This window comes from Piliocolobus tephrosceles, chromosome 12 (genome assembly GCF_002776525.5).
Source record: "Piliocolobus tephrosceles isolate RC106 chromosome 12, ASM277652v3, whole genome shotgun sequence".
NCBI classification, from domain to species: domain Eukaryota; kingdom Metazoa; phylum Chordata; class Mammalia; order Primates; family Cercopithecidae; genus Piliocolobus; species Piliocolobus tephrosceles.
In genome coordinates this window covers 115,539,912-115,551,994 of record NC_045445.1, presented here as the reverse complement: position 1 = coordinate 115,551,994, position 12,083 = coordinate 115,539,912, and the positions used below count along the sequence as shown (strand labels likewise).

General features: G+C 34.3%; 1 protein-coding gene across 1 annotated transcript in view; it reads right to left on the bottom strand.

The window, feature by feature from the left end:
- Positions 1-12,083, bottom strand: part of DMD (dystrophin) — a 2,292,995-nt gene that overhangs the window by 1,426,480 nt on the left and 854,432 nt on the right. Inside the window, 1 exon segment of the mRNA XM_026451980.1 lies at positions 3,884-3,971. Within this exon segment, the coding sequence (XP_026307765.1) occupies positions 3,884-3,971 (88 nt within the window).

Here is a 12,083-nt window from a genome sequence, read left to right as displayed (position 1 = left end):
TCCAAAAAAGTCTTTAGTAAAAAGAGGTACTTTGCACCATCCAATATTCTATCATATTTACCCAACCAATTAATGTTGACGTAAGAACAGTAAATTAATTTTAATGTTAGTTCAAACAAAAAAATACAGCTAAGATAGAGATAAATCAGTTAAAAATTATATCAAAATTTCATGCCAAAATGCCAGAAACATGATTTTTTTTTTTTAGTTAACACTCTCCTTTTAGTAGCTTCTCTTTTTAGTCTATGATCGTGAAAGATCACTTCTACTCTGACCAAAAGAACTGGAGCATCCATAAAGAAAATGTCCACGTATAGTTTTAAAGTAGGCAAGCAATTTGGCCAACTCCTTTCTTTGGTTAAAAATTCCAAATAAATTAGTAAGAATCTCTTACTGTCTATAAACTCTTAATATATAAATTATTGCTGTAAAATCAATGATATGGTTAATATTAACTGTTTTAAAATTCTGCATGCAACTCTTCACATTTGATAAAATATAGTCAAAATGAAAATTATCTTCCAATTGATTATAAAACTTGTATGTGACACTGAAAAACTGTACATATGTTAGTAGACATATTGTTTCCAGGACATACAACTGATTTTTAACGATACTTTGCACCATCAAATGAGGGTCGCTTCTACATTGTAACCATGGTAAATTTTATACTTTCAACAACCTTAACACCATACCCTGTCTTCTCGGCATATGTCTTCAATTCCTTCAAGAAATTGCCTTCAGGACAAATAGATTTTGTTTTCTGCATTATTTAAGTGATGTTAAATCTTCATTGCTTCACAGATATTTAGAAACAGACAAAATTCATTTGGAAATATGTCAGATGTACCATTTCAGGTCAAAACTGAAGTAAAATTTAAGTTACGAGAAATTATTTTTTCCATCTTGGAATTTCATTCTAAAAGCAAACTGATGAGTTACAAAATTATTCTAGATTTTTAAAAAGTAATTTAATCTCAGGGCAAATTATTTTAAGTAGAAAATTCAGTCTGCTATGCATGTACCAATATAGATACATGTAAAATATAGTTCACAGAATTTTTAAAAATATATAATAGCTATGCTTATGCCACTCCACATATTTTTACACTATGAATATATGTTAAATATTTTCACTGTCAGCATACATCAAATTTATAAATATATACACATATTTATAATATATCTATTTTTATTAGTGGCATAATAATATGGTATTATACAAGAGTGATTATATTTATCTTAATTTTTGAGGAAACTATACGTGGTGAAGAGGAACAGTCATTTACATGAGGTCCTAAATGAAGTACACTGATTCAGCTCTCATTTTCCTTTCTACAAAAAAGGGCAAGAATGTATGTGTCTTACGTTGCTGTGAGATTTATTATATCTCCATAGCCTAAGCTTGGGAAGGACGATTCTGGACTTTAAGAGTTTTAATGCAATAATTCTTGGAATCTTCATTTACAGAAAGCTTCATTTGTCTTTCAGCTTCATGAGCTACACCAGTCAACTGTAGTTTTGGGCTCTATGCTAAAGGAGCTATTAATGATTTAGGGTAGCAGTCCCTCTGAAATACACCTGAAGAGGTACTCCAGGCACTTAATATGCGTCTAGCTTATCTCATAATTTGCACAAACACAGAAAATAAATATTATGCAATTTGTTCCTTGAAAGACAAAAAAGGAACAAACAGATAAGTTAGAATATTTGAGCCTTTTTTTTTTCAAAGTAATTTCATAAATTGTTTTATTTAATGGGGAAACAGAGCTATGGTCATTTTAAGTAGTCATCCCAGTTATGACCCAAACTTGAGCCTAATGACATATCAGTTAGACCATATCTTTACTGGTAGAACAAATGGGTAGCATAAAATTTGATCAATACAGTCAACCAAAAAGGAATGTCTCAAATCACACCCCCATCCCCCAGTGTTCCCTGGTATCTGCCAAAGTCAGCATTTTCCTTCAGAAGGATTACTAATTATTTTCACACCAAAATTACCAATGTCATTACCTCCATGACTGCCTTAATTTTGCTTTGCTAAATAGAATTTGGTCAATTAATATTTATTAAGCACCTACTATATGTCCTGATTTTTCTACATGCCTCCAAAAATTAGAACTATGAGGGAAATAACCTAGAAAACTATTACTGTCACTAGTCACATGATCATTTAAATCCTGCATGTAGTTTTACTTACCAAAAATTAAAAATCATACCCTTAATTTTTAAATGTTTAAATTATTTCTGATTAATTCAGTGTATGTTATCAGATGATCTAAAGTGAGGTAAGCTTGATACATAATTATGAAATGAGACCATTTAAAGTACAGCTCTTGCATCAGCTTATTAAAATGAAAAAGTGATAATACAGTTTCTAGGAGGAACTTACATAACTAGGAGGATATTTTTAGATCACATAATTTTATTTAACAAGAATATGGGCCGGGCGCGGTGGCTCAAGCCTGTAATCCCAGCACTTTGGGAGGCCGAGACGGGCGGATCACCAGGTCAGGAGATCGAGACCATCCTGGCTAACACGGTGAAACCCCGTCTCTACTAAAAACTACAAAAAACTAGCCGGGCGAGGTGGCGGCGCCTGTAGTCCCAGCTACCGAGGAGGCTGAGGCAGGAGAATGGCGTGAACCCGGGAGGCGGAGCTTGCAGTGAGCTGAGATCCGGCCACAGCACTCCAGCCTGGGTGACAGAGCAAGACTCCGTCTCAAAAAAAAAAAAAAAAAAAAAAAAAAAAAAAAAACAAGAATATGCTGTTATGCTGATCAGTTAAAATTACCAAGCAACATACATCTAAATAAAAATCTACTGATATTTTCATTCTCTGTTCTTAAACGTGTTCACTCAAGTCTCAGCTGTTACGTTTGCTTGTTTTCATTTTTAACCAAATACAGTCAGTCATGGGACTCATTAGAAGAAGAAAATAAACTGATTTTCTAGGAAGACCACCGAACTTTTTAATGCCAAATTTGCAATTAAGGCAAAAAATAACTTACACACAGAATTTACACCCCAAAATGCAGGCAGATGCTGGAAAAAGCTGACATGCACAACAAAAACATTTGTTATATTTATTTATGATGCTCTTGTAAACATCTCCCACAAAATGAAAAATAGTCTTATTTGAAAATAGCATTATCCTTGATTTTCATGAAATTTTATCTGGAAATACAGTAGTATAAGCAATGATAAATTGAAAGAAGGTTGTTTACACATCATGTCAATGACATATTTGGTACACATAGCTTTTGAGGCACTGAGTATTAGCAAAGATTAATTTTAATTTATTTTCGAAAAAGACAAAAGTTTTGCTAGCTTTGTGCTTTTATCCCACTCCAAAGAAGTTAAAGTAAAGGTTATCCCGAAGATACTTTTTTTTTTAAATGAGAGAAAGTGATAAAAAGTAACATAGAAAATGTCACATATATTATTAGGAAACAGGAATGATGGTAAAACATTCCATCTAATTTCAGTCTGTTTGGAAAAACATATTGCAGAAATGATTTAAAATCGGATGATCAGTTTTACATATATAACATGACTATTAATGTTTTCAAATTTCTGTAAACCTTATTCTCTTAAATTATTTGGACAAATGCTAGCAGGATTTGCATTAATGTGTATTTCTCTGCAACAGATTGATCAAATATTCTATCACTTCCCATTTTCTTCCAATGGACTCAAAGTTGAATTTCTCCTAATAATTTGCTTAGCATTAAAAAAAGAATAATACAAACATATGAACTCCTTTTAATTTAAATTTGTATTCAAGAAGTGCTTGTCTGATGTAATTCAGCTGATAAATATGAACCTATGTGTTTATCAAATCCCTAAGAAGATTATCTAAATCAACTTGTGTAATTACCATTCACCATCTGTTCCACCAGGACCTGAGCTGATCTGCTGGCATCTTGCAGTTTTCTGAACTTCTCGGCTTTTTCTCGCTCTATGGCCTGCAGCATGATAGCAAAGGTTAGTCATTCAATACAAGGATTGTGAATCTACACAATAATTATAACTTCTACTTCCCCTTTCAAGCCTTAAAATATTTCACTCTGTCAGCTTCTCATGTGAATCTAAAGACTTTTTTTCTCAATACTTTTGCCATCAAAAACATCAAAACGGCAATAAAAGCATGAGCTGTTTTCACGACTTGCTGCAACTTTTAATGATAAGATTTCTACCCAACATTTTTTTTACATTATAGTTTCTGATACATTTCAATACAAGACTGCAAAAAGTAAAAAGGCAATTCATAACAATGAAAGATAAAGTGTCACGTAACTAACATGAAATTTATCTTGTAAAAATACACCATTGAAATTACTCCTGATAAGTATATGGGCAGTATTAAAAATCAAATTGAGAATCCAGTATGTATATAAAATGGAAAAAATAAAACTACCATAAATAATTTAGCAGAAATATATAATATATATCTACACATATTTAAATGCAAGCCTGTAGGCTAATTTTTCTTTCAAAAATAATCATGGTACTCCTATTTCCAAGGAAGACTAGATTGAGTTTCAAAAAGCTTTCTAAATTCCTCTATTTCTCCTAAGAGTTAAATTTTGAACAACAAACACAAAACTATTTCAGTTAACAGTAACCAGCATTTCATACTACTGAGCTTAGCTAATAATATTCCTATGGAGACATAAATTTTAAACCATGATAGAGTAGAACTGCATTACTATAAACATCAAGAAGATGAGACTATAACAATGTATATGTCCTAAAATATAACTATTCAAACTATAATGCAATTAAAATATAGTAAGAACAACACACCTGTGACTTAACAATAGTATTATAACAAAGATTTCTCCTGAATTTGAGGCAGAAGGTTATTCTACATGAGGCTACTTTTTAAGACTTTATTTACATCCACAGGCATTAAAAAAAATATTTCCAGGTATAATATTGGAGTACAGGGGGGAGGGTAAATAATAGATACATGCACAGTCTGCAGCACTGTTGAGTAGAAATTTGTGCAAGGATGGAAATGATCTATATCTGTGTCATCCAATATGATAGCCAATAACCACATGTGGGTATTGAGCACGTGAAAGGTGGTCAGTGTGACTGAAAAAAACGAAAATGTAATCTAATTTTATCTAATTAATTTAAAATTTAAAAGTTACCCGTGACCAGTGTTAACTGTAATTGTACAGCGCAGATCTAATACATTCCTTTAAAAACAAATGGTTAAGATAGGCCTGTAATCCCAGCTACTCAGAAGACCTGGGCGGAAGGACTGTTTAAGGTCCGGGGTTTGAGATCAGCCTAGGCAAAATAGAAAGACCTCCATCTCTAAAAAAAAAGCAATTTTAAAAAATTAGTCAGGCATGGTGGCATGAGCCTGTAGTCCCAGCTACTCAGGAATCTGAGGCAGAAGGACTGCTTGAGCACAGTAGTCTCAGTAGGTTTCAATGAACTATGATTGTGCCACTGTACTCCAGGCTGGGTGACAGACGGAAACTCTTTCATATAATATGGCAATATCAGAAATAGTTTCAAAGAAAAAGTAATCATCTAGACAAGACTATTTACCAAGCACATTAAATTATGGACATGCTTATACAATAATCCATATATTTTTACATATCTGAAAAGACTCCCTAATTCAAAGAAATAGCTACAAATGTAAAGGTTTTTTGTTTTTGCTTTATTTGAGACAGAGTCTTGCTCTGTCGCCCAGGTTGGAGTGCAGTGGCATGATCTCAGCTCACTGCAACCTCTGCCTCCCCAGTTCAAGCAATTCTCCTGCCTCAGCCTCTTGAGTAGCTAGGATTATAGACGTGTATCACCACACCCAGCTAATTTTTGTATTTTTAGAAGAGACAGGGTTTCATCATGCTGGCCAGGCTGGCCTCAAACTCCTGACCTCGTGATCTGCCCACCTCAGTGCTGGGGGCGGAGCAGGGGAGATTACAGGCGTTAGCCACCATGCCTGGCCTGAATAAGGGTGTTTTTTTGTTGTTGTTTTGTTTTGTTTTGTTTTTTAAATTTATTTTAAAGAGTTTCGTAAGTGGGAGACCTGACAATATCTGACTTCAAGGCTTGATACAAACTGCAGTAATCAAGACAGAGCAATATTGGCAAAAGAACAGACAGGTAAATCAATGGAACAGAATAGAAAGCTCAGAAATAGATGCACGTGAATATAATCAATTGATTTTTGACAAAGAAACAAAGGCAATGCAGTGGAGAAAAAGTCTTTCAACAAATGGCCCTGAACAATGCAACATCTACATGCAAAAAACTTTATCTAGACATAAACCTTATACCCTTCTTTTAATTCCAATTATTTAATTCCAATTTATTTATTTTCATGTTATTCACTGGATCAACTTCATTCTAAGTTTATACTCTTGATGGTGAAATATCCGACATTATTGTGAATTTTATCATAAATTCGCTTTAAAATTTCAACACTGAATATGTTTGTAAATATGATAACATGGGCTGGGCGCGATGGCTCACACCTGTAATCCCAGCACTTTGGGAGGTCAATGCCGGTGGATCACCTGAGGTCAGGAGTTCAAGACCAGCCTGGCCAACATGGTGAAACTCTGTCTCTACTAAAAATACATAAATAATTAGCCAGGCATGGTGGCAGGCACCTGTAATCCCAGCTACTCTGGAGGCTGAGGCAGGAAATTTGCTTGAATCCGGGAGGCGGAGGTTGCAGTGAGCCGAGATCACACCACTGCACTCCAGCCTGGGCAACAGAATAAGATTCTGTCTCAAAAATAAATAAAATAAAATAAAATAAAATAAAATAACATTAACGTATACTTTTGTGGAACACAGCATTATGGTTAAAAACCATGTTTTCTTGGGTACACATGGACATAAAGATGGGAACAAGAAACACTGGGGGCTACTAGAGTGGGGAGGAAGTGACGGGAAAAGGGCCAAAAAACTAGCTATTGGATACTATGTTTAGCACCAAACTTCGGTGTCACACAATATACCCATGTAACAAACCTGCACATTTACTCTCGAATCCAAAACAAAAGTTGAAATTATAAAACATAAAAATGAAAATTAAACATACCAAAAATAAATGCAATGTTTCCACTGAATTCAGAAATTTGTGTAGCTGCTTAAAAGTAATTGTGGTATTCATATAATTCATAAAATTAATTAAAAATGAATCAATCACAGACTCTAGAGTAAAAGGTCAAACTATAAAACTCCTAGCAGATAGCTTAGGAGAAAATAGAAATGACTATCAGTTTGTTGACAGCTTTTTAGCTATACTACCAAAGGGATGATCCACAAAAGAAAGAAATAGTAAGTTGAATACTACTTAATTAAAATGTTCTGCTCTGTGAAAGAAGCTGCCAAGAGAAGGAAAAGAAAAGCCACAGACTCAAAGAAAATATTTACAAAAGACATATCTGGTAAAGAATTCTTATCTGAAATACACAAAGAACCCCTGAAACTCAGTAACAAAAACAAATTAAAACATGGGCAAAAAACCTTAACAGACACCTCACCAAAGGAAGTATACAGATGACAAATAAGCAAATGAAAATACGTTTCACATCATATGTTACCAGGAAATTACAAATTAAACAACAATGAGATATCATTACACACCTATTAGAATGGCCAAAATCCAAGAACACTGATAAAACCAAAAGCTGACAGGGATATAGGGCAATGGGAACTCTCATTCATTTCTGGTAGCAATGCAAAATGGTACAGCCACTTTGGAAGACAGTTTGAAGGTTTCTTACAAAAGTAAACATTCTACTATATGATCCAGCAATCAAGCTCTGAGGCATTTACCCAAAGGAGTCAAAAACATATGTCCACATAGATTCCTGCACATGAATGCTATAGCAGTTTTATTTATATTTGCCAAGACTTGGAAATAATCAAGATGTCCTTCAGTAGATGAATGTATAAATAAACTGTGATACATCCAGACAATGGAATATTATTCAGTGCTTAAAAATGAGCTATCAAGCCATAAAAAGACATGGAGGAACGTAAATGCATGTTACTAAGTTAAAGAAGATAATCTGAAAAGGCAATATACTACAGGATTGCACCCTAGATTCCAATTCAGGATATATGATAGTCTGGAAAAGGTAAAACTATGTAAACTACAAAACAATCAGTGGTTTCTAGAGATTAGCAGAGATGGGTAGATGAACAGGAAAAGTATTGAGGATTTTTATGGCAGTGAAATTACACTGTATAATACTCTAAAGGTAAATACATGTCATTGTAAAGTTGTTTAAACTTATAGACTGTGTGGCACCAATAGTGAACACTAATGTAAAAACTATGAACTTTGGGTGATAATGATGTGTCAATGTAAGTTCATCTATTGTAATAAGTATCCCACTCTAGTGGAAAATGTTGACAGTGGGGCAGGGTATGTGTGTGTGGGAGCAGGGTTATATGGGAATTTTTTATACCTTCTGTTCAATTTTGCTGTGAACCTATAATTACTCTAAAAATAGAGTCTATTAAAATCACAAGAAAGGTTTCATGAATTAGGAATACTGGATTCAGTATTAAGAGTACAAAATGCCAAAAAAGCCAATCATTGACAGAATAAACTCCCATCAGGAATAGCTGTAATATATAAAATACTAATTAAAACTGAGAATAAATTAAGAGTGAAATTTTTTTAAAAAACTATAAGGTGATACGTTTTGTTTTATTTTCTTAAGTACCTATACTTAGCTGAAAGACACACATTTTACATGATGCTGTGAAGGGCAACAAATGAAAACTCAGTTTCATCTAATTAGGTAAGAAACTCTGAAAGTGATAGACACTTTTTAATATCTTGGATTCCACTTGAAAATTTTGAAACACACAGTTTGTGGTATTTTGTGATTATATGTTCCCAGGATCCCATTCCAATTAGCAGGTGAAACTTCTGAGTTGTCTTGAAATTCAGTTTCACAAAGATAGTATTGAATTGTTTCCAGAAACATGTGGACAATCCTGGATAGTTCTAATTTGTTGGTTGAACTGAAAAGTCCATGAAAATGTAGTAGCTACAAGATCTGGTTAAAAGTAAGATCCTAGATGAAGCTCCAATATTTCTATTTTCTCAACTTCTTAATTTTTGTGATCTAAGCTATCTGTCCTTAGCAGCTTATGGCATACTTGTTTTTCACTACTTACATTTCTTCTCCATTAAAAGGTAAATGTTATATGTAAAGCACCCTGAGCATCTTAGATGAGAAAAAATAAGCACACTTAAGTAAATATGTAATGTAAATATCAAGAAAGACAGGAGGATTTGGGGTGTCCAGAATTTGAACATCAGGGGAAAACACACAGATAAAAGAAAAAATATATACCACAATACAACACATACAAGAAAAATGACAACAAGCTGAGTAAAGTGATGTTCTCTGAGTTACTTTTAGAGTTATCCTCTCCTATCAGAGGGGTTTCTATTTTATCTACATTGAACTTTTGCTTTAGTTTACATGAAATGCTATAAAAAGTAGAATGAGAACACTGTGTGGTCTTTATAAAGACTGAAAATGAACTATCAATAGCCTTCTAAATGGTATGATCATAATCTCTTTATTCTAAACTTACTAGAATCAATTAATATTACTAACAGAGAGCAAAACTTATATTTCAGTATCTCAGGAATCATATTTGACCTTTAATATCTTGTTAGCCACATTGTTCCAGTTATTCTAATATAATAGTAACAGTAACAGTAACAACAACCGCAACTACAACAGAAACAATCATCTATAAAGTAGGTACTATTACTTTCCCATTTTGACGGAGGAGGGAAGTGAGGAACAGAGAGGTTTGTGAAAATTTTGAAAACAATGCAATAGCCACATTAAAAATGAGATTCTTTATACTACCAAATTACAGTTTATGTACATAATTTCCACATGTATGTCATAATAATTGTAAGAAACAAGAAATCAGCATTATTGTATACCATTTTTTACAAAAGAAAATTGAGCATCAATAAGATTAAATCATGTATCAAAGGTCATCATATTAGGAGGTTTTAGATTCAATATTAGAGCCCTGCTCTTCTACTTGGAATTTCAACTTTCTTTCAGACATACTCTGCTGTTGCTAGGGGTATTTCAATGGATATTAGTCAAAAAGGTGTGAGCATATCAGAATATATATCACAGCAAACGGACCTTATAGTTTGGATGTATTAGGGATGTTCAAGTTATTTAACTATTAATTCAGCATGGGCAACAAGGTATCAGAGGGAATGCCGGGTCACTCAGAATGGACGCTGACAGTCTATGGGCTGATTACCAACTCTGTATACAGCTCAAGTAAACTGAATAACTGGTGCACAAAGCGAGACATAGACCCCAGAAAGAAGCGGTCAATGGTATCTGCATATTTGTCAATGTTTAGAAGATATCTGGGTTCTGTTAGGGCACATTTCTTTCGAGAGGAACATTGCAAAGTGAAGAAGAACATGCACACAAGTGTGCCTTGAAGAGTGTGAACGAGACAATGAAGAGTCCAGAAAACATTTCATTTCAGACACAGCTGTAGACAGCTGATTAAAAATAATAAAATTTAGTGTAACAAAGAGATGTTAAAGAAGGTACTGTAACAACAAGGCTTGCAGTCACCCTTTTTGCTCTGCTGTTTCCAATTCTGTCTCTACTGCTTACCATTTGACCTTAATAAAGTACTTCAACCTTTCTGAACCTCAATATTTTCTATGTAAAATAGCAATAAAGATATCTACGGCATGAGACTTCTGAGGAGATTAAAGGAGGCTCTTTATTTCTGAAAATGAGATAGTTTTTATAGTAAAATGGGCAGCTAGGAATAATTAAACTGAGCCAAGTGACTTGACATAAGCTAAGACTATACCAGACAAACTGAAATATGGGCTCATTCTAGTTAAAGGTAACCTCAATAATCTTAAAAAGAAGTTTAGGGAGGATTCCCTCTTTTTCTATTGATTGGAATAGTTTCAGAAGGAATGGTACCAGCTCCTCCTTGTACCTCTGGTAGAATTCAGCTGTGAATCCATCTGGTCCTAGGCTTTTTTTGGTGGGTAGGCTATTAATTGTTGCCTCAATTTCAGAGGCTGCTATTGGTCTATTCAGGGATTCAACTTCTTCCTGGTTTAGTCTTGGAAGAGTAGAGGGAATCCTCCCTAACTCATTTTATGAGGCCAACATCATCCTGATACCAAAGCCTGGCAGAGACACAACAAAAAAAGAGAATTTTAGACCAATCTCCCTGATGAACATCGATGCAAAAATCCTCAATAAAATACTGGCAAACCGGATTCAGCAGCACATCAAAAAGCTTATCCACCATGATCAAGTGGGCTTCATCCCTGGGATGCAAGGCTGGTTCAACATTCGCAAATCAATCAACGTAATCCAGCATATCAACAGAACCAAAGACAAGAACCACATGATTATCTCAATAGATGCAGAAAAGGCTTTTGACAAAATTCAACAGCCCTTCATGCTAAAAACGCTCAACAAATTCGGTATTGATGGAACGTACCTCAAAATAATAAGAGCTATTTATGACAAACCCACAGCTAATATCATACTGAATGGGCAAAAACTGGAAAAGTTCCCTTTGAAAACTGGCACAAGACAGGGATGCCCTCTCTCACCACTCCTATTCAACATAGTGTTGGAAGTTCTGGCTAGGGCAATCAGGCAAGAGAAAGAAATCAAGGGTATTCAGTTAGGAAAAGAAGAAGTCAAATTGTCCCTGTTTGCAGATGACATGATTGTGTATTTAGAAAACCCCATCGTCTCAGCCCAAAATCTTCTTAAGCTGATAAGCAACTTCAGCAAAGTCTCAGGATACAAAATTAATGTGCAAAAATCACAAGCATTCTTATACACCAGTAACAGACAAGCAGAGAGCCAAATCAGGAATGAACTTCCATTCACAATTGCTTCAAAGAGAATAAAATACCTAGGAATCCAACTTACAAGGGATGTAAAGGACCTCTTCAAGGAGAACTACAAACCACTGCTCAGTGAAATCAAAGAGGACACAAACAAATGGAAGAACATACCATGCTCATGGATAGG